At 43.4% G+C, this 24,163-nt stretch overlaps 1 protein-coding gene across 2 annotated transcripts in view; it reads right to left on the bottom strand.

The window, feature by feature from the left end:
* Positions 1-3,634: 3,634 nt before the first annotated feature.
* Positions 3,635-24,163, bottom strand: part of LOC109472408 (xanthine dehydrogenase/oxidase-like) — a 41,401-nt gene continuing 20,872 nt past the window's right edge. For both annotated transcript variants that reach the window (XM_019772178.1, XM_019772177.1), the window contains 12 exons: positions 23,788-23,902; positions 22,483-22,563; positions 21,605-21,769; positions 21,158-21,216; positions 20,427-20,588; positions 19,330-19,458; positions 9,319-9,452; positions 8,064-8,198; positions 7,603-7,726; positions 7,078-7,174; positions 5,944-6,054; positions 3,635-5,177 (listed from right to left, as the gene is read on the bottom strand). In XM_019772178.1, coding sequence (XP_019627737.1) covers positions 5,110-5,177; positions 5,944-6,054; positions 7,078-7,174; positions 7,603-7,726; positions 8,064-8,198; positions 9,319-9,452; positions 19,330-19,458; positions 20,427-20,588; positions 21,158-21,216; positions 21,605-21,769; positions 22,483-22,563; positions 23,788-23,902 — 1,380 coding nt within the window. In that variant the 3' untranslated portion in view covers positions 3,635-5,109. The remainder of the gene's footprint in view (positions 5,178-5,943; positions 6,055-7,077; positions 7,175-7,602; positions 7,727-8,063; positions 8,199-9,318; positions 9,453-19,329; positions 19,459-20,426; positions 20,589-21,157; positions 21,217-21,604; positions 21,770-22,482; positions 22,564-23,787; positions 23,903-24,163) is intronic.

The raw sequence follows: 24,163 nt of genomic DNA, 5'->3' as shown, positions 1-24,163 counted from the left end.
CCCCCCCCCCGAGCCCATTTCCTTGCCTTCACAATGCCCGTCAGTATGACAAACTGCCTGCCAAAAATCGTGAACCACGGACCATGCCTTCAAACTTTATCGTGCATAATCTACGAAAGCGATTCCATATATAGCCCCTTCTCGTCGAAGGCAATTATCACTGTTGAATTCATTTTATTTTATTTTATTTTATGACGATTTACCACATTTGTGGAAGGATTGACATAACAGGTGACTATCACCTCTTCAAAGATGTCAACCCCGAGACCAGACTGTAAGGCTTGAACCAATCACACCGGGAAGGTCCCCTACTCTTTTCGATAAGTGCGGTGGGTTCTTTAACGTGCGTGGGGTGTGGCTCTCCCAAACACGGGACCTCCATTTAACGTCCTATCCGAGGGACGTCCCTAGCCGAAGCTAAGTACTCATTTACACCTGAGTGAAGTGAGGAAAGTCGTGTAAAGTGCCTTTCCCAAGGGCACAAGATCGGTGACATGGGCAGGGTTCGAACTCACGAACTCTCGAGTGTGAGCCGAACGCGCTACCGACTGCGCCACACGACCCCACATTGAATAGTCCTTATATAAGTTTACAAATAGCATGTTATTTGTTTTCAAGTGAGTTGAGATAACAAATCTGAAGAGTAGTCTTTGCCATTGTTAAGTAAACAGTGATCTGGATTTTTTTCTGCTTTTCAAATTATTGATGAATATAACAACCGTATAAAGAAGCAAGGAGTTGAACCTGTATAATATTGCTATCTAGAATCTGATGCAGTGAGATGCTAGACTTGTATCACTGTTATTATACATAGCACTTTATCACCATGACCTGTACTAAGGCCACAGCAAGTAAATTGTATGGATGACATTCTCCGCAGATTCCAAATGCGAGTGGGCGAAAAAAAACAAGGTTCCTACTATTAAAAATGTTGACTCAATCATTTTACAAATGGTTTTTATTCAGTGGGAACATCACATATAAACAGCCAGGTCCAGTACCAGATATTTCTGCATCAAAGTAAGAAACAAAACATCAAATCAGAGTCTTTTCTTGTCTCCTCTCTTCATAGTTATCTACCATCCACCTTCCGGCATGGCAGCAGACATCTTTGCCCATTTTCGACATGTTACCACTGTCAGAAGGCAATTTTTTCCAAAATCAGGCGAAAATTAATGCGCGCGCTGATGTCATCCATAAATATTACTTGCTGTGGCCTAAGCCTGTAAGGGCATAAATGTACATCAATGATCATTTATTGATTGATTGATTGATTCATTCATTCATTCATGAATAAATATGGCAGAACTTTGCACATTGTTTTGCTTCCTTTGGTGAAACTCCACTTTCATCTCCCCTGTTAAATATTGATTTACATGAAACGAGAAGAGGAAGCTCTTAGCCATAGTTTTTATTTAAACAGTACTTGCACTTGGACTGCCCCCTTGTCAAAGTAAATGATTGTTTAGGGTTTCCAATGCAGTTTTTGGGGCTCGGAAACCTAAAAAAAGTCAATATTCTAGTCACTTATCTACATACTGAGTTGAAACAACACTACCCCAATGTCTATCGACCCTCATGGAGCAAAAACTCCCAAAATTTAAAGGTAACTGAAAGGGCCCTTGGCTGATTTTTAGGGTACCACCCATGGAAAAAAGGACTTGTCCTGGTTTTTATCTGGTTATTTCTGATCGAAATGTGCTATTGACATTGTGAAGCAGGATGTGCCAATATCAAAAAAAGAGGTCCTTATTCAGAATATTTCCAGTTTTGCTGCTCTCAAAATTGCATTGAATGCCTTAAATATATATAAATGCACAAAATGTGCAATTTAAAATGTCTCTTGTTAAAGGTCGGTAGAACCATTGAAATCCGTTCGCAATCGACAAGAAATCTGCAGTTTTATGATATATTGTATATAACACCTACCCCCAGTGCACAGTAGAGCAGTAACATGATAAAGATGTCAGACAGTTATTGAAACGTCTGCTCATATAAAACAAATGTTTGTGAATAAAATAACCTTTACTCAGTTATTTTCCAACCTGATGGAAGTTTGTTTACGTAGCCTACATGCCGAGGTTTTGTCTTGTCTTCATTTCGTCACTGACCTACGTCAATAAGCTAGGCTGGCAATCAGATTTGAATTCGCAATGCAGATATGAAGATGAGAGTTTTGCCGTTTGGGGGCTGACGGCAAAGGTAGTCCTTCTACGATACCGCTCCTGTGGAAGAACAGACGAAGGTCTTCTACCAGCGTGTCCGTATGAGCGATGAAGTCGTATTAAACCTGAAAAAGGAAGTAGAAAGGTACAGTCAGGTATTATGAACACATTGCACTGCAACGAGAAAGATAGTTGGTCATGGGTGCATAATAATGTTTGGAAATCGGCTCTCTTCATATTATACCAGGGACACCCAATTATAAAGAGACTGAGTATACATACAGTGTGTGTGTGTGTGTTTGTGTGTGTGTTTGTGTGTGTGTGTGTGTGTGTGTGTGTGTGTGTGTGTGTGTGTGTGTGTGTGTGTGTGTGTGTGTGTGTGGTGTTAGTGTTATTAAGGAGGTAATATGGTGTGATAAAGGGTTAGGGGTGAGGGGTTGGGTCAACTGGAGAGAGACTGTATTTTATGTGTGTTTGTGTGTGTGTTTGTGTGTGTGTGTGTGTGTGTGTGTGTGTGTGTGTGTGTGTGTGTGTGTGTGTGTGTGTGTGTGTGTGTGTGTTCTCGTGAGTGATAAAGTATTAGGCGAGAGTTAATTTGCAGATATAAATCCAACTTAGGGTTCAAAAATGGTAAAAGTAGTTTCCCTTTCGAATAATGTTGACGATTACAATTACAATTAAAGAGAACAATCTGGAAAGTCGTGTAGTTTGATGGGATATAACAGAGGATATATATACCTGGCAGGGAGCACATAGACTGAAGAACGGTTCCCAGTGCACATCTCTGTATTTAATGTTAATGATACTCCAGACAAAATCCCTGAAGGAAACTGGTTGTAAGTCGCCCCTCAAAGACTGAAAGACAAAGATGATATCGACAATATGTTTAAAAATACACACCTTGTACGATGGTAATGGTATGCCTCACCAGTGGGATCGTCAGTTGAATCCACCCGTCATTGGGAATTTCGGCCTTTGATTCAATATTCCCTCGGGTTGGCGGGCCAGAAGTGTATAAAACACCACCACCCACTGGTGAGCTGTCCCCATCAGTCCTGACTTTTTTCAAAACAGTACTAGTGTTCTATTCCTGCGGCAGCGTTCGAAGTTCGAAGCGGAGTCAGTGTTCGAAACACCTGATGACTATCATAGGTGTATGCTAGAGTTCGCCTCGCTTCCGCCTTTCCTCTAGCAGGTACGTGTTCCAAATCCATGCAGATCCTGATTCTGCTGCTGCTGCTTCTGCTCTTGTTGTTAACTTAATTATCTCTTTTGTACTGAGACCCAACTTCCTCAGCCATTTATGAAGCGATGTTAATTATCATGTGAAATTTTTACATAGCATGTTTATAACCAAAAAGCACTGTATACTGTATACGCAATACTATACGCATGCTGTATTCTAAATTCTAATAATAAAAAAGAAATTAAAAAGTTACCTTTTACATTCCCAGTGTACAATCATTTAATGCATTATGTAAGAGTCTGAATATTATTCTCCTAGAAAAATCGTGTTCATCTGTTAAATACTATATTGTGGTACTATCTTTGTAATGTTAGAATACATTGATAACATTTAAAATATTATACTGTATTTCAAATTCCTCTTCCAACTTTACAATATAATATTATGCCCACTTTTAATATTGAGTTCACCATACCATATGATTCTAAATTCAAAACATTTCATTCCGTTTTTAGAGAGTGATAAATATAATATCATATTTTACGATTTAGAATATTACCTTACGGTCTCTTCATTTTAATGTAAAGACATATGTCAAAGGGGAGAGTTGAATTCAGGGCAATCGGGACTTTTCCAGGAGAGCTTGTAATCTAATTTCTCCTAGGACAATCCAAGATTTCCCTTGCTGATTGTAATTCTATTAGTAATTATAATGTTATATTACTATATATAACAAGTGTATATATATAATTTTCTTGACATTTACATTTTGTACGTGTATACAATATGATAACATCTCTGTTGTGTTTAAAACAGACTAAGGTTATTGCCTTTAGTGAGTAGTATGCAACACATTTAGTGTTAGAGAAAAATCATAAAAACTTCATTGCTTAAAAATTTCAAATAGGTAAATACACCTCTAACACTAAAATGTTATGCATACAACTCACACTAGTATCAGTAACTCAAGTTTTGCAATCTTTTTAAGAAAGCTGTTGCTGTAAACAGACTGGGATTTGGACTGTATAATACACTGTAACATAGTAGTACACTGTAAAGCCATTTGTCGAACACTTGTATGTTGGTATTATGCGGTATTAGATTACATTGTATAAATTGTTATTCTTCGTGATTGTATAACAAAAACTTACGCCGCTATTACACCACTGTTTCTGTTTCAGGCATTCCATTTGGATATAATATATTTTTGTCAGTAAATATTGGTAACTTCATGATCTAATCAATATAGTAATTGTTATACGTCTTGGCATATCAATAATTTATATGTGTAAATCACATTTTGAAGCAAAATAGGTAAACCTTGTTACTAGGCGTAGTACTATTCAAGTATATTCTAATTCCTGTATATTATGTTTGTGCAATGAATTATTGAGGCGGGATTATTATTAATTAGCAATCAGTAGCAAAAAGTGTAATTTATGCAACAGTAAAGTTGCGGGAGGAGCTAAGGTGTAAGGTAAGGAGTAATTAGTAGTCATGTTTCGTTAGTAGTGCTGAATATACGTAGTTATTTATTAATTATTGTGTAGTTGTTAAATTGTAGTATTGTATATATTGCAATCATTAAATAATGATGGTGGAATTGTTAAATGGTAAATTTCTTATAATGTAGTTTGAATATACAGGAGTAGTAAGGAACTGTCTTTTCTTCTAATGAAGATCCTAATAAGCATAAGCATCAAGATAAACGTGACGTCACAGCGTGATGTCGTGACGCCATGTCCTGACATCTTGACGTCACAGCGTGAAGCTGGAAGAATCCACCAGGCAATGTTGGTGACAGGCTTCCACAGTGGCCGGACCGTCTGTATTGGGGTTAGTTAACAAAAACTATCATTAGTTAACCTAGTAACTAATAACCTGCTTATACATAGACAACATCAGACTTCAAAATTACTCGTGGTATACCAACCAACCCGTTTAAACCAACGGGATTTTTAATATAGTAAAAATCAGTTCTTTATCTACCTAAGAAGAACATGTAGGAACATAAGTTATATTTATCAAATGGCTTAACCATTAGATTAACTCATCACATAACTGCAAAGTTGTTAAGTCCTTAAAAAAAAGCAACAGATATCCGAGAACTGTTCAGGAGATTGTTATAGTATTTAACTTCATATCCAAATAATACTGTGACAATACACAGTGTCTACTGAGGCTTGCTGGCCCTATCTTCTTATGGAAGACCCGACCACAGTTGGGAGATAAAAATGTTTTGTAGTTCTTTTTTAATGTTTCTACTGCATTGACGGCTTGCAACGTTTCCCCCTGGTGCAACTTAAATTTCTTAACACCAGTGTAACGTTAACAAACCTCCACTCCAAACATCCACAAAACGAAGTGCTCGGCGGTCTATTACTTTCGTACATTCTATAAATTTTATGCATTTTTGATACGTTTCTGTTGATATATCCTTGAATCCAGGGCATACCGGTACCGTGTCAAACCGTGTCAATCGAGCAAAACACGATCTCCGCTAACTCAATTGGAAACTGAAACATACAAATTTTGCACACATTGACGCTCCCGAAACAATACTTCCGACGCAGATACAGCTATATTACGTACCCAGGGAGAAGAAGTCATCCCCGATGCCGGAGTCTTGCCGTGCGGTCTGAATGGCCTGTTTCAGGGCAAACAGGGCTGAGCACGACATCAACAGGGGTGGTTCTCCTACAGCTGCATGGAGTCATAGATTTGGAAGTTGCAATATTGTAAATGCATTAAAACAATTACATATATGTAATTACAGATATAATCCTTTCTTGATGCATTGATGCATTCGAATTCCTCATGAAACTTGACAAACCATGTATCATTAGCTCAATATGTTCGTACATCTTTAACTGCGTCAAGAAGCGAGAAGAAGCTGAACCTGTAAATAGTAGATCACATTAGTTTATATAGTATGTAAGTGTCATTGCTGTTTTCTTTTCCCTGTTTACCCATGACCTGTACTTAGCTCGTTAGAGCACAAGCGTACAATAAAGGTCTTTCATTCATTGATATATCAACCACATAAAATAACCCGACTCTCTTTTGTGTTGTAGTCAGTTAAGTTTACAATCCTATTCTTTGGTTTGATTTATTTTAGTTCATTACAATTGTAACCATAAATTACACGTGTGAGAAAGGTAGTTGTTGCTGGTGTTGTGTACCATACATAGAAACAAATTCAGGGCAGACAATACTTCTTTTCATTTGAATTAAGTGAGGAACGTCGTGTAAAGTGATTTTCCCAAGGGCACAAGATCGGTGGCATGCCAGGACTCGAACCCGGGACCCCTTGGTTCCGAGTCAAGCACTCTGCCGTTACGCCTCACTACCCCACTGTACTATGATGTACAGTATTAACGAACGCCTTGTACGGAATCAATCAACCAATCAATCATCCGCGGGCTTCAAGGTAGAAGCATGGCGGCCGTAGACAGCTGTCTTAATAAAACACAGTGAACGAAATCACTTCACAACATGTTTAGCAGGAGAACATATACCCAGACTAAACTAGTATCGGGCCGTTATTAGCCGTTTTCCTTCGGCAGCCAAGAGCCCGAACAAGTACCGGACAAATTTTCCTGGGCTCAACTCCTCCGTGGCGGTAATTTAGATAGGCGGGGGAAGGGATCTTGACTGCCGAAGGAAAACGGCCTAACGGCCCGATACTAGTTTGGCACCCAGGGTAGAGAACATATATCTCCCTACCTTTGGACCTGATGACGTTGTACGGGTTGGGCGCGTTGGGCAGCAGCGTGACTCGGAGATCGGCCGGGATGTCTTTGGTGGTCGGAGGTTTGTATTCCTGCAAGACATGATCATGAAAAGATGCTTTACATCTATCACATCACGGAAAGCTGGAATTACCAAAAGTAGTAAAGTCGGGTAATGTTTACTTTATATTGAAATGGCTTTACATGTACAGCAGTAGCAAATAAGTCAAGCTCTGTTAGTTTCTTCACAATTCAATCCGAAATCACCGCAACTCCCTTTACTACTATGCATGGTCACTGAAGAAAGATAGAGGATGCTATCTGAAGCGTCTGACTCTTAAGATAATTTATCAATGTGCTTTATTTTTATTTTATGTCATTACACTTCTGACTTAATGTATGTCACTCCCTATTTATGTCGGAAAAGTATTATGCATATTAGTATTTAGAAATCATAATCTACAGTACTGGCACATAGGTAGTGTACTTTGTTATCAAAAGTCTTGTATATTATGTTTACCCATGTTCCGTTTGTCAGCAGCCTTCCCGTGTCCTTGTCGTACACACACTTCTCAGTCAGCCAGTACCCTAACCCGAGCACAAACGCGCCCTCTACCTGCCCGATATCAAGTGCAGGATTCACACTGTAATGTATATATGTGAGATGTAGAGGGGAATCATGCTTTAAGAACGGTTCTTAATCAGTTGGCATATACATGCGTATTTTACTCCAACATCCAAAGGTGTGCATGAGAGAGTCAGCACACAAGATCATGGCAACCCTTAATGTTCAGATTAGAAAGATGGGTAATTCGGGATATTAGGCGACGCTTGACGGTAAATATGGGAAGGTAGGCAAAACTTGGCGGTAAAGTTAGTTGGGACGGTAGACAAGCTTGGCGGTACATTTGTGACGGTAGGCAACGCTTGACCTTGCTATAGAATAATAGTCTTTTGCAAGTACATGAGACGCCATCTTACCTTTCCCCACAGTCGAACAGAATGTCGGATCTCCTGATTTCCCGCTCTCCTGTCAGGACGTCCATCTCCACCTCTGTACACGTCACTCCCCAGCTGTTGTAGGTCGGGTGAGGACTCTTGGGTGGGTGATGTTCCCTACAGGGAAATACAGAATATTATTTCCAAACCGATGCCCTATTGGGTAGGTTTCAACCTGCTCTGGGGGAAGCGTCATCGGGTGCTCTGTGTTTTCATGATTAAAAAATTGTGGTTATTATTGTTACGCTTTTTTTTCTTTCCGGCCAGAGCCTCATCTACATTTTTGAGAGCTTATTTGCTTCTGATCGCTAGGTACACTTACTTTTCTACCATCATCTTTTTGAATAAATTCAAAGCTGTAAATAGCATGGAATCAGGCAATGGGACAATAGTGTCCTAATTATAATTTCCGAATTAAAACTGTCCTACATGTACACCCTTATGAATTCAGGCAGATTTCAGGATTATGATATACAATGCGTCGCTGGAGTTGTAATAGTAGTATTATGAAAGATTTCCGCTCTTGAAACCCTTGGTACGGCAGGGCGCACTGTATGTTTCATGCTTTTATCCTTCCTTCCAATCCCATGAACTAATCCAATCCTCACGTCCACCACAACTTTGATTTGGGCAAGACATGACTTGCATACGCCAGCATGTGGGGGATTCTAAAAGTGGTGTAATACCTGATTAAATTACATCCCACAATCCCTCTGCATATAAAACACATTTACTACTCACAGGTCTGATTTCTCGTATTTCTTACTTTGGTTTGCAGTGACGTTAGTAAGCATTAAACGTAGCAAGAAAGTTCTTCTGTCATTATAAAGTAAAGACTAGACTTTTTCTCCAGCACCAGAATGGGGCCAAATTTAAGGCTGACTTCTTCAACCTTGTTCACAGAATAGAGCAGTCTACTCTAAGGAACGTGACGTCAGAGACACGTGACAGTAGCAGAAGTTCATACGTGCCAGATACAGCTTGTGTCGCCTCCCGTCTCTGTTCAGGGTAGGTCTGTAAGCTCCAATGTAGACCACCTCCTTCACTATTCTTGCAAAGGAGTGAAGGAGGCGGTCTTCTAGTACATCCACGTTCCAAGAGTAGACGGGTCCATTCCGTGAACAAGGTAGACAGAGTCAGCCGAAAATCCGGGTAAGTCCCAGTTCGATCGAGTGTTGAAGATAAAGACTAGTCTTTACTTTATAACCACGAAGGGTCTAACGGAAACTGTACCCACATGTATTTCTCGGACAGGTCCACCCCCTTCCTGTGACACATGTTGATGAGTTCTGCCCATGTTGGAGCCCCGCCCATCTCCTGTCGGATAGGGTTGAGTCGTTCATTCAGCCTCCGGCAGCATTCAAGCACTCCCTGAAACAACCACGTGCACGTTGCAGCATCTAGAGTAAATCCAAGTAGTAACTAGGCCTAGGTGGCCCAATTGGCCCAGGTGCAGTTTATAAGCCGCCGCAAGGTGGCGCTGTTTGGAGGTGTGTTTATGGTTATCGGATTAGTAATATTATCTGTAAATAATGATTAGTTAATGAGATTAGCTATGCAAAGCGGATTAAGGGTTGATCAATATTGAACCAGCTGGCACGTCTGGACATGTGTAATGATGAATACAATGGCGATGACGTGTAGCTACCGGATTGGTCGTTCATTGTGCGGTATTGTATATAAGATGGGGGAGCGCGGGAAGATTTTACCGAGTGCGAAATAGTCACGACGAAGCAGCAACATGTCTGAGCTCCACGATCTTGTAGCTGAGCTGACCGGAGAAGAACCACCAGCGGCAAGTCCTCAGGCTGGCCGAAAAAACCGTCGCAAGAGGAAGAACGCTGATTTTTCCGCAGCCCCCACTACAAAGCGCAGTCAGCCTGACGCAGTTGGACAACAGAGACCGTCCAACACCAGCAGCTGCAGCGGTGTCGCCGGAGTGCAACCGTCTCTAACTTCACCGATCGAGACGATAGTATCAAACGTCCCGGCACAGTCAAGCGGAGGAAACCTGAATGGTGACGGCCACATCGCTCCCTTGCAACAGCCGTACTGGGTGAACTCCATGGCGGGACGTTACCAACACCCCGACACGCCCCGATCAACCGAGCCGGCGCCGTACGGGATGCAGTCGCGCGACGCAGGGCGGTCAACGCAGGAGGTGCGGCTTCCATTAGGCGACGATGTGTTTCTGACTATTGGTTTGTTTCGGGGAAGCCTCTCATCTCTGTAAGACTGTTCTATCGCCCAGATCCTGCCGACGTCAACAAGATGAGACCTGGAAAGGTTGGGCTGTCCATGTCGCCGGCACACTGGGAGGCGCTGAAGGCACAACCGTTGCTGGGGGCGATCCTGGATTGTACCTACGCGACCATGCCTATAGACAACACGACGTTCTCACCGAAATCCTTCGAGTTGGGAGGGCGGCGTTTCGTCACGATACAAGTCATGCGTGGTCAACCTGTCGTGTCGCTAACCCAGCTGTACAAGCCGTACGGGGAGCCTGACACAGCACCTCTTCAACGGAAAGGCATCAACTTAACCATGGAGCAGTGGAACGACTTGGAAACCAAAATGGAGACCGTCGACAAACTGTTAGCGGGTATGCAGGCTGGGAAAGACCCTGTGGATAAAGACTTGATCCAGACAGCAGTGGCGTACTAGACACGTAACTTGTGACACAAAGAATAAAGCTCTCTGTGGTATGCACGCAGACATGAGATCTTATACCGTTGGCTGTGTTGTTTCATTGTTTCTCTACCTGTAGTGTATGCGTGTGTGTGTGTGTGTGTGTGTGTGTGTGTGTGTGTGTGTGTGTGTGTGTGTGTGTGTGTTTATGATTAGGAGATCGTGGTGCTTGCCTGGGCATGCCTCTTGTAGATCCGCCTTCTTGTTGTCATAAGTTGTGACGTGTAGACTGTTGATTGGGCATCGCTAATCTTAGTGTAGTTCATAAAGGGTCCAACACGGCGCTGGGAGACACTCTGATCGAGAAGTCTGCAGCTGACGACTGAGAACATCATGGCCTGTGGCGGAAAAGACGACATCCATGACCTGCCTGTAGAAGTGACGCTTGTAGAGAACGTGTTCCGAGAAATATGTGGGCAGCTGTACACCAAGACGTTTCATCGTCTCATGGCTGAAGACTGCTATGGATGTCAGGTCCACCATCCGAGTCAACGTAACCATGCCTGTCTCTACATGGACGACGAGGATGCGAAGAAATACGCCAGACGTGCCCTGAGGAGCATGAGGTTCAATAAAACGTACGCGGTCTACTTCCGCATTACCGCGTATCTCTGTGAACCAGAGGATGTCCCAGTGCCGAAGCTCATGCTGCAGAAGTATGAGGAGTGGTATCAGCATATGCATTGGTCCATCGAAGCAGACGACGCGGGGGCTGGTGAGAAAGAAGAAGAAGAAGAAGAAAAAGGAAAAGAGAAAGAAGAAGGTGTAGAAGAAGAAGAAGAAGACGGAAAGTACGACGCCGACGACAGATCTGTGTCTATCCCCCGATGGATCAGAGAGTTGATCGAAAGAGAACTCCGTGCATAGGAGTTTGCAGAACTGTGAATGTCGATTGTTTCTCCCTGGATCAGAGACGTGATCGAGAAAGAACTCAGTGCATAGGACTCTGTATAGTAGTATGAACTGTGAATTCTGATTGTCGATTCTTTCATGAATAAAGTGTTTCATTATCTGGAAACTCCTTCGTCTGTGTGTCTTTCCTTCTGTTTGTTGAAGATCTGTGAAATGGTTTATTCTGTGACTAGGACACAGATGATACGCTGTTAACTGACTATGTCATCTCTCTTTATTCATTTCTATGTCTTATTTGCTTGTGTGTGTATTTGTGTGTGTGTGTGTGTGTGTGTGTGCTTGTAAGGGAATCGATGACCACAAAGAAAAACAGACACGAATATTCTTTTCTTTAATCCTTTATTATGAGATCTTGGTAAAAATCATTACAGAAAACTCAGAGTTCTAACAACTTGATTTACTACGTGTCTAACATCCATCGCCGAAGTTTTCACATCGAAATGGCTTTCAATGAAATCGACTACATACTCATCATTCAAGTCATATTCGTTGCTAAACTTATCTATTATTTCCGACATAGTAACATTTCTACATCTATGTAGTAAATAAAATAAGCAGTGCTGACCACAAGTTGTCGCAAATCGACCTTGCACTCTACGCGAATTGTAAATCCACGGTTTAAGACTATTTTTTCTCAAGAATTTCTGTATCATTTCCGAATAAAAGCTAGGTTGCATTCCGTACGAGTCGTAAAACTCGCCCCGTCCAGAAACATCGTAATACACTGCCACCCAATGCTCGCCGGGTTGGTCGCTTGGATCTGTATTTAGAACAAACGCTGCAGGGAAACTCCGAACATGTTTTGGAATTTCGTTCACAGCAAAAACACCTCTACTGTACAGCGAGGTGACAGGGTCTGTCCATAGGATATCGTCAATTTGGTTTGTGTTCATCAGTTGGTGTAGTCAAACTGGACGTTTCTGTGATTGTTGATCTCGATCAGGTTTTCAAACTCGGCCCACACGAGAACGACTGCGGTCTGTTCCAACGCTTTTGCAAAGTGCAACTCCAGTCTCACGTTTCCGTGCTTCACAACGTTGAAATGTCCCTGTCCAGAACTGCAGAGGTCTGGTGTCAGATCATAGCAGTAGAAAGCGTACCCCTTGTCGAAGTCGTCCCTGCTGATTTGATTTCCCGTGTCCCTGCCTAGCTTCTCCGTTGCTCCGAACAGGCTGTAGTAGGACTTGATGAAATCTCCCTGTGTGAATGACGGTGTTAGCGCTTTATGCGGCACAGTTTCACCGTCAATGTTCAACCCAATGTAGTTGAGATCGAAATGCTGAAAGTTGAAAGGGTTGGTCGCATATGAACCCTGGAAGGCTGTGTTCTCCAGTAGAGCCACCACAATGCGACGAGGGATCTGACCCAGGAAGACGTTGTCTGTACTTGTGGTAAGATGTCCCCTTGGGACGGTTATGGCCTTCACCTCCACTCTCCGGATGGGATACTTCGCCGTCTCTCGGGCTAGCTGGTTCTCAATTGACAGTTTGTACGAAGGAGCCAGTTTGATTTTGCGAACAAAGAGTGCAGCCTCCAAGATGACCACCTTGTAGTTTGGCGCTGCTTCCGAGGACATCAGACAGAACTGATTTTTGCTTCGCTGCAGTTTGATCTTCAGGTCTACGTTGTTTATGAGGTAACGTTCCTGGAAGAACATGTCAACGTGGAGATTGGAGATCATGTCGACGACATTACTCCGCCGTGTAAACTGGGCTCGTTTTTGCAAACCTTTGTTGACGAGAGCATCATCTCCTTCAGGATTTGGATCGCTCACATCCACTGCCCCGGGTGTATCCCTGTAGAATAGGGATGATGTCAGCTGCGTCTCCTTCGACTCTGCACCATGGTTGAGCACTGTTTCGATCATAGCCCTGAAAGGGTACGTGTTTGTGGACGGCGTGACCAGTTTATTGTTTAAGCTGACGTCGACTTGTTGAAACAAACTGTGCAACCACAAGTTAACTGGGCCAACCCTTGCATCCGCGGGCAGATCGGTGCCATTTCCCTGCACAACCTTTGCACGCACGTACAGCTGGGTCTGGCTCAGGTCGGTGTATTCATCTCCAGAGCTAGGTATGTCAAACTCTACAGGACTTGACTCTGCTAAGTTGGCAATGGGTCGGTATTCAACCCAGCGTCCCTCTTGGATTGTCGTTTGAGTAGGTGGAACCTGGAAAAGGTCTAGCTCAGACTTGGTGCAGTCACAAGATAGAGGATGTAGGTGAGCCATGGTTCAATCGAATATGTCTGGAGGGGACCGTCTACCCCTAGCACTCCCTCTTTTGGAAGTGACAACCCGTCTGCGTTTCGCGGTATTTATTGGGCGATTTCCAGCGATCTTAGCTTTCTTGACCACCCGGTGAGATGTCGCGCTCCGTTTGCTTCCTCCGTTTCTGTTGACAGTAGGATTAATTTCCGATAACACGTCCTGACCAAATTCACCCAACCGTCGTTTGGCTGCAGATTTTACGTTGCGACCTTTCAACACGTCTTTGGCAAGAACGGCACCAGTTTTCAGTGCCTGTCTCCCCAAAACCTTCCCACCCTGTTTCAGTAGAGGAAGTGCCGTCCTAAAAAGACCTCTAAAGATTCCTCCCAGACCATAACCATGCTGGTTGTTTCTTCCATGGAAAACAGGGAGTTGTCCTCCTCGCTGTGTCATTTTGTTGTCACCCTCAAGATAAGTATGACGACCTCCTTGGACGGAAGTGTAGTGTCACTAACACGCGACCGTGCTCAAATGGCACGGCCTGTCCAAAATCATTTCTTATATCTAGTTCCACCGTTTCAAATCGTTTTTTCCCCAGGGGTACGTAGTGTGGCGAGCTGATTTCGTGGTCCACCATATCCCCGTCACGCCCTCCTACTTTGACGACGCGTAAAAGCGGTGCTTTTACTCCACCGATAAGTCGATCTTCCGCAAGATCGCAGTAGACAAACAGGGAGTGAAACCCCAAATTCAGGTCTGGAGGGGATGGCGCCTTCCCCTTGTTCCCTACAACGTCTGTTGGCGATCTCCAGCCTAGCTGTGCGGCCAGGGTACCACATAAAGAAAACTTACGCGGCACCAGCTCGGAAGGCAGCGACATGGAAACACGCTTTTCAACCTTGTCGTAGTAAAACATGTCATGTCTCCCATACTCAGGGTATTCTGAATACGCGGCCTCGTTCAGAGCTTCCACAACTTGTGGCACGTCGTTGTAGTACCCCACAGGTATCTTCACCAACTTGTTATTGTTTTCGTCTCCACCCTTCTCCTCACGTTGAACGTAACACAGCGTATTTTCTCCCTGGTGGACGTTTTTCCAAGAGCGCGGGTACTGTATTTCCATTAGTGCCACTTCCCATTCTCCACTCAACTCGACGTGATGGGCCAACCTGATTCGGTAATTTGTCTGGGTGTTTTCCGGATAAATATCGGAAGATCCGTCGCTCGGTAAGGTTACGTAGAACGAAGTAGACATGTCGACAACCGCGAGAAGAGTGTTCTAGGGATGTATGTTGACGCCTGTTTTAACAGGTGTCATGTCCTCTTCCCTCACCCAACTGTTGAACGTCTTAGGGTATCCTTTCCACTTTATCAGATGCTCCGTTTTACCTCTGTGCTTTCGGGTATCAAGAATCTTTTCCACTAGATACACGTCGTCCACTTTGCTCACCTTCTGCAACTCTTGCTCGTAAAAGGTTCCCTGCAGTTCGTCCCCATGGTAGTCCTTCACTCTATAAACTGGTGGTTGTCGGGGTATCTGTTTAGAAATTGTAAAAATTTCTGTCGTCCAATTAGGCGTGTAACCTTTTTCCATTTTGAGTTTAGATTTACTAATACGAACGAGATCTCCCGGTTGAAATTTGAAGATATTCTTCTTCTTTTGTCTTTCTGTTTTACCATATAATGTATGCCACACCGATCGCTGGTTGGCTTTGCTCACTTCCACGGGAGGCATTTTGATGCTGGAGTGGTAAGAATGGTTGTATGCCCAAACAAGGTCGTCTAAAACATCGACATACCGACGCGTGTTGGCCGCGGTAAAGTATTTCCACATCCGGGTCTTCAGTGTGCGATTGAAACGCTCCACCACGCTAGCCTTTGTCTCCTCGTTAAAGGTTGTGAAGAATTCGATGTCTTCGTCTTTCAAGAGGGTTTGAAAGTTTCGGTTGAGAAATTCCTTACCCTGGTCAGTTTGCAACCGCCAAGGTTTCCTGCCGCCCTCTAAGATCGATTGAAAAGCTGTCACAAGAGTAACACCTTTCTTGTCCTTGATAGGTACTGCCCAGGCATGTTTTGAAAACACGTCAATGCACGTTAAAATGTAGCGGTACCCGTCGTTGAACTTTGATAAACTACCGAGGTCTGCCAAGTCTCCCTGCCACTGAATATCGATCCCACCTACCATAACCCTGTTTTTCTTAAACCGTCTTCGTATGGGTTTGTGTAGCGTGTACGCATCTTGTGAACGAAGCCACTCCTTTACCCTGTTTCTCGAAATCCCGTTCTTCTTTCCTACACCGCGGTACAGGCGTTCAACACTTCCATATCCGGCTGGATGTTTGGGGTCGTAGTAGACTCTACGGAGAGTTTCTTGCCATTTTTCGGACTTTTTGAATGCTGTTTTGGACGTCCTTTGCTTCTTGAACCCCGTCTTAACACGTTTCGTGGAAACCATCCCAACCCACCGAGGAAGACGAACACCCTTCCTCCAACACACAGACACGCACAATGTAGCCGGTGCACTACATCCTGAAATATATTCTTGAATCCTAGAGTGCAAAGGAGACAATCCATGTCGCTCTCTATTCGGTGCCTGTCGACTACTGACCGGGAATGTTTGACACAGATAGTTTATAAACCATTTCACAGATCTTCAACAAACAGAAGGAAAGACACACAGACGAAGGAGTTTCCAGATAATGAAACACTTTATTCATGAAAGAATCGACAATCAGAATTCACAGTTCATACTACTATACAGAGTCCTATGCACTGAGTTCTTTCTCGATCACGTCTCTGATCCGGGGAGAAACAATCGACATTCACAGTTCTACAAAGTCCTATGCACGGAGTTCTCTTTCGATCAACTCTCTGATCCATCGGGGGATAGACACAGATCTGTCGTCGGCGTCGTACTTTCCGTCTTCTTCTTCTTCTTCTTCTTCTGCACCTTCTTCTTTTTCTTTTTCTTTTTCTTCTTCTTCTTCTTCTTCTTTCTCACCAGCCCCCGCGTCGTCTGCTTCGATGGACCAATGCATATGCTGATACCACTCCTCATACTTCTGCAGCATGAGCTTCGGCACTGGGACATCCTCTGGTTCACAGAGATACGCGGTAATGCGGAAGTAGACCGCGTACGTTTTATTGAACCTCATGCTCCTCAGGGCACGTCTGGCGTATTTCTTCGCATCCTCGTCGTCCATGTAGAGACAGGCATGGTTACGTTGACTCGGATGGTGGACCTGACATCCATAGCAGTCTTCAGCCATGAGACGATGAAACGTCTTGGTGTACAGCTGCCCACATATTTCTCGGAACACGTTCTCTACAAGCGTCACTTCTACAGGCAGGTCATGGATGTCGTCTTTTCCGCCACAGGCCATGATGTTCTCAGTCGTCAGCTGCAGACTTCTCGATCAGAGTGTCTCCCAGCGCCGTGTTGGACCCTTTATGAACTACACTAAGATTAGCGATGCCCAATCAACAGTCTACACGTCACAACTTATGACAACAAGAAGGCGGATCTACAAGAGGCATGCCCAGGCAAGCACCACGATCTCCTAATCATAAACACACACACACACACACACACACACACACACACACACACACACACACACACACACACACGCATACACTACAGGTAGAGAAACAATGAAACAACACAGCCAACGGTATAAGATCTCATGTCTGCGTGCATACCACAGAGAGCTTTATTCTTTGTGTCACAAGTTACGTGTCTAGTACGCCACTGCTGTCTGGATCAAGTCTTTATCCACAGGGTCTTTCCCAGCCTGCATACCCGCTAACAGTTTGTCGACGGTCTCCATTTTGGTTTCCAAGTCGTTCCACTGCTCCATGGTTAAGTTGATGCCTTTCCGTTGAAGAGGTGCTGTGTCAGGCTCCCCGTACGGCTTGTACAGCTGGGTTAGCGACACGACAGGTTGACCACGCATGACTTGTATCGTGACGAAACGCCGCCCTCCCAACTCGAAGGATTTCGGTGAGAACGTCGTGTTGTCTATAGGCATGGTCGCGTAGGTACAATCCAGGATCGCCCCCAGCAACGGTTGTGCCTTCAGCGCCTCCCAGTGTGCCGGCGACATGGACAGCCCAACCTTTCCAGGTCTCATCTTGTTGACGTCGGCAGGATCTGGGCGATAGAACAGTCTTACAGAGATGAGAGGCTTTCCCCGAAACAAACCAATAGTCAGAAACACATCGTCGCCTAATGGAAGCCGCACCTCCTGCGTTGACCGCCCTGCGTCGCGCGACTGCATCCCGTACGGCGCCGGCTCGGTTGATCGGGGCGTGTCGGGGTGTTGGTAACGTCCCGCCATGGAGTTCACCCAGTACGGCTGCTGCAAGGGAGCGATGTGGCCGTCACCATTCAGGTTTCCTCCGCTTGACTGTGCCGGGACGTTTGATACTATCGTCTCGATCGGTGAAGTTAGAGACGGTTGCACTCCGGCGACACCGCTGCAGCTGCTGGTGTTGGACGGTCTCTGTTGTCCAACTGCGTCAGGCTGACTGCGCTTTGTAGTGGGGGCTGCGGAAAAATCAGCGTTCTTCCTCTTGCGACGGTTTTTTCGGCCAGCCTGAGGACTTGCCGCTGGTGGTTCTTCTCCGGTCAGCTCAGCTACAAGATCGTGGAGCTCAGACATGTTGCTGCTTCGTCGTGACTATTTCGCACTCGGTAAAATCTTCCCGCGCTCCCCCATCTTATATACAATACCGCACAATGAACGACCAATCCGGTAGCTACACGTCATCGCCATTGTATTCATCATTACACATGTCCAGACGTGCCAGCTGGTTCAATATTGATCAACCCTTAATCCGCTTTGCATAGCTAATCTCATTAACTAATCATTATTTACAGATAATATTACTAATCCGATAACCATAAACACACCTCCAAACAGCGCCACCTTGCGGCGGCTTATAAACTGCACCTGGGCCAATTGGGCCACCTAGGCCTAGTTACTACTAATCCACCATCGTTTGCTCCTGTGTTAATGATTATCGGAAATAATTCGTGAAGACTTATAAAAGGTGACTATCTCATAGCCTCAGAACTAGTCAAATCACCCTAGTCAAAACAAAATAAAATGCGAACATATGATAAAAATGCACATCCAAACCCTTGTATTGGTCGTACCGGTACTTGGTATTATTTATTCTTTAAATAGTTGTGATCTACATTGGAGCTCACAGACTTACACTGAACAGAGACGGGGGGCGACACACGTTATCTGGCCATTATGACCCACTACTACTACGGTCACGTGTCTCCAAGTTACGTTCTAAGAGTAGTGAGTCCATTCCGTTGACGAAGTCAGCCGAAAATTTGGGTAAGTCCCGGTTTTATTCCAGTGCTGGGGATAAAGTTTAGTTTTTGCTTCATAAAGATCGAAGTATATCATTAGGTGACTGTACCTGGCAGTTGAGCTCACTAGTGACGCTGCCTCCCGTGTCAGAGCTGTTGGGACTGGTGAGAGAGTTGGTAGACATCACGTGGATCATCTCCATGGGAACGCCCAGGGTGGCCGCTGCCACCTGCGTCACCTGCATTTATGATGTCAAACGATTCCTCAGCATTTATCCACATGACAGTTTTAATCAAAGAGGAGTCTGTCAAAGCAGTAAATTATATTATAATGCACCAACCATCTTCGACAATTTGTACCCCGGCACAATTATCGTAATTATGAAGTAAACCCAGCACAAGAGTTATCATCAAAAAATCTCTATTAAAACAGTGACCGCCATTTTTAGTATTATGTATGATTGACAGGATCAACACTCTCTATCAAAGTCTTTTGCTGTTAAAATTATTGCTTATGTTTTCTCAGAGATGGTGATTATAAAATAATTCGCGAACACTGTTATTATATTAGCTGACCATAAAAGACAGCAAACTGGTCACCCAATGTGCCTTCTGATCTAAAATTACTTGTCTCATATGGCAATACAGGATTATACGTACTACAAAATGTATGGGGCACGGGCGTTCGTCTCATTTTGGTTGGAGGAATTAGAAATAGCAGTTGCAGTTAGAAATTTGGTCTATCTATGAAGCCCGGTGATCAAGTCTTCATTATCCACGGACGTTGAAGACTACAGAAAATAGTATGTTTAAAGTTTAGAACTCACAATGTAGATCCAACACAATCAAGTTCAATAACCTTGAGTTTTCTACCAGTCACTCTGGTCTACCTCAGTAAGCTGACCCAGTAAAGATTGTTATGTAGCTTCTTTGAAGTGTGGCGTCAGCACTGGGTCAAAGGTATCTGGTAGACGATGTCGGCCCCCGTCGCGGCTAAGTGACGTGTGTTGACGTCAAACTTCAAAGAAGCCACGTGACAAGCCTCACTGGGTCAGTCTACTGAGGACGACAAGAGTTACTGGTCGAAAGCTCTTGTTGCATCTGGTTTCAACTTAAAAGTTTGAACATGTAACTACCAACACAGATGGACTTTCAAGAAAGAACAGAAAATGATAGCCTTCGGATAAATTGTGACTAGAATTGGCACCCTTGTATCAATGCCCTGGCCCATCTCCACCCCTCCGTGTGTGATGACCACAGAGCCGTCCGTGTGGTAGATCGCCACAAACACCGTGAAGCGGAAGAAGTTAGTGTGTACGGCAAACCGACACGGGACCACCGACAGGCCTCTCTTCTTCCATCGATGTTCCTGTGTCAGGAAACTAAGGTAATGTAATGCTGACAGAGGGCAGGTTGGGCATTCTTTGTACGTTCTTTTTCTTTGCATCCCGTTTATGATTTAGTACGTGTCATGTTGGTCTTCAACATTCGATATTGGTCTATATTTTAACGTTTTGTGAACCTAAAAAGACAGAGGTAAATGTAATTCGTACTGTGAAATTACTACCAAGTGTACTTTTCGGCTTAATGTATATAACTGTATGTACATATGCAGTCTGTCTACAGATCGTTTTCGCACTATACAATAAAGCGGGCAGATTGATGACGGCCATGTTGGTGTCCTTGATTTGCATTTCAATCGAACTAGCTTTAGCATACACTGCGTTTTGTCCATCGGCAAGCTTGATGTATACTAGTACTATCTTCATTGAGCTACACACGCTTATTTTAGAGGTTTTGAAGATCTTAATATGGCAAAATACGATGGAATAACGATTGAAGGAAATCCAGATGCCTTTATAATAGTTCAATGCTCCATAGTGGGCCATTTTTAAACCATAATTTTTGGTCAATAAAATCAAACAAGCTAAGTCATACCTTATTAAAGTCCTCTACCATCTGCTTGCGCTGTTTCACTTCTGCTGATTCCAAGAGATCTATTAAATAAAACACATTTTTTTAACATCCATCTATGTTGACCTTTGGCCTTGTGTTTTTTTTTTCATGAAAATGCACTGTTTTTGTCACTACCAAGTAACCCCGCGTCATCTGCCTAAGGATGTCGTTTGGCGTAGCAGCAAAGTGCTCGACTCAGAACCAAGAGGTCCTGGGTTCGAATCCTGACATGCCACCGATCTTGTGCCCTTGGGAAAGGCACTTAACACGACTTTCCTCACTTCGCTCAGGTGACAAATGAATATTGTATTGTATTGTCCCCTGTGTTTGTGGAGGCATCAATATAAGTTGAAAAAAACATGTTTGTGTGCCGTCACCACGTCTTGTGATTATATGTTGGAATAAAAAAAAAGATTATGCTAAACCTACCGTCCCAGAGTTTTGTAACGCTGCAGTCTAACAGAGTGTGTCCAGACAGAGTGGTCTGTCCGTTCTGGAACATGTTGGCCCTGCGGACGTCCATCGGGTCCATGTTTAGGGTCTTCGCCACGTGTTCTATGATGTGTTCCATGAAGAAGTGAACTGCACTGATGCCTAGAGTACCAACGTGGCAAATGTGGTGTTAGGCTAAGGTTAACGTGCATCTTAAAGGCATCCAGTAGTTTTTAGGGCTTGGAAACCAGATTTTTCAAAGTCAGTATTCTAGTCATTTATCTACATACTGAGCTGAAACAACACTATCCCAATGTATATCAACATTCATGGGGCAAAAATGCCACAAATTCGGACGGAAAATGGCTACCTGGGTGACCTGGATTGATTCTTAGGGTACCGCCCAGAAAATAAAGGGCTCATCATGGGGCTTCTTTCTGTAGTTTTAAATGCCTAAACAATGAAATAATTCTGAAATTCAAATATGTTAATGTGGGACAGTATTTGTCAATGTTATATAAGTTGCCTTATTCAGAATATTTCCAGTTTTGCGGCCCTGAAATTGCACTGGATGCCTTTAACAAGATCAAGATTAAGAAAAATTCATGTACATATGCAAATTTGGCAGAGAAGATAATCCTTTTACCGGACCTTTCATAAGCCTATACTCTATGATAAGTCAAATCATTAGGATTAAGTAGTTGGCATCCTTTCATCTGGACAGTCTGGTGTTGTGGCCGTGTGCAGCGTCTAGTTTGGTTAATCAGCCCTATCTCCCCATGGCAGTCTGGACCACAGTTAGGGCACAGGAAAGTTGTGATATTATTAGGAAAGACGTTAAGAAATAAAAGTAACTAAATAAAGAAGAAACATACCTGGAGCCCTTGCCATCGTTGTTGGAACGGTGTGAGTTTTACAGGTTTGTCCTGTGAACTGCCAGTTTGGACAGTAGTACACTGAAATGGACGGTGGTCAAAGTATGATGAAAGAAATGCGTAGAAACTCTAAATCCGCCGCAACTAGCGTATGTTGCACAGTGTATTTTGTAAGATAGATTTTAAAACACGCTTTAAATGACGTTGACCACTTTTCGTAATTGACTGAAGTGGAATTTACTACTTTCCGTCAGTCGCGGAAAAATAGTGCATGCTACTTCAAACGTCTGGCAGATTTTAGAATTTATCCAGTTAATTGTGATGTCTAACCTTTAGTGACGACGGGCATACTGTAGCCATTTTGTAGTACAGAGGTACGAAATGTTTATCCCAAACATTAAACTAGCGCATCGATTTGTTTTGCCATTTGACTTCTACAGCCTTCCTGAGAATTCAAGCAGCCAACCACCTAGACCACAGTTGTTCTATAATATCACCTTTGTATGCTACCCCCTAGTGTTCCACAACATTGAATAATATCATAGAATAACATCAATATATAATATAGCCGGGTGACGTTGACCAATCAGAAGGCTCCATTCCACATTTCTTATGACGCCGTAATGTCACAAATAGAGTCAAAATCGGGTATTTATTCATCACAATCCATACATTAAATAACTAAATAATCACCCGCATATGACCTCAGGTGACCCAATAGAACACGGCTCTAGTCCTAAAAAAATCCAAAAATAACTTGAGTTGTGTTCCAATGACCTCGGGTGACTCCCATAAGAACACCTATTCCCTGCCTGTGACCCAGATAGAAGACATAGAACGTGAACTCTGCCCAGTGACCTCAGGTGACTCCAGATGGAACTATGTTCTATTCAGCATGTGCAACGGGTAAATTGTACATTGTGTCACTTACTGCATCAGTTTGGATAGGCTATCGTGTAAACTATAATGATAATAGCGTTAATGCCCCCCCCCCCTTTCTCGGTGAATATGGTGTGATAAAGCCTTGTCAGTTGCTATAGCCACCTCATAAAGCCACCTCGTTCGCTGCGCTCACTTGGTGGCTTTATTCGGTGGTTATAGCAACTGACAAGACTTTATCACACCATATTCACCTCGGGGCGGGTCATTAACCCTTAATTATATAGAAGTACGGCCCGGTCCGGAACCCGTTATCGAACGTTATCGCGGCCCGGGTATGATATAAAGATACATATGCATTGGGGTTCTCTTGAGATTACATGTGACCTAAATGAATTCTGCTAGTAGTCTGTTAGTTTCTCATACCATTTTCAGCAAACGCGGGAAGAATTGGGATGAAAGAACACTGAGCCGAACTTCCGTTATCTTCGAAAAGATTGTACACCACAGCTATCAGCCGCCCAGCATCGTCAAAACCAACCTGTATGTTGCATAGAAATCAGACGACATTATGTGCTTCAAAATGTAATAATGAATTCAATCCAAAATAGATCATACTTTATCCATCTATTTCAAAATAAATTGTGATTAATGATTTTGACATTAATGACTGTTTGACAAAAAATAAGAATATAAACATAGTATCTAAACGCTATTTTACTGTTTGTTTTAACTGAAAATGAAATAACATGAATTCAAGTCTTACATGATTGTAGCTGTACCAAATCAAATGTTTTATAAG

Source organism: Branchiostoma belcheri, unplaced genomic scaffold, assembly GCF_001625305.1.
Source record: "Branchiostoma belcheri isolate BF01 breed outbred unplaced genomic scaffold, Haploidv18h27 scaffold272, whole genome shotgun sequence".
Classification (NCBI taxonomy): domain Eukaryota; kingdom Metazoa; phylum Chordata; class Leptocardii; order Amphioxiformes; family Branchiostomatidae; genus Branchiostoma; species Branchiostoma belcheri.
This window is presented reverse-complemented; position numbering and strand designations above follow the sequence as displayed.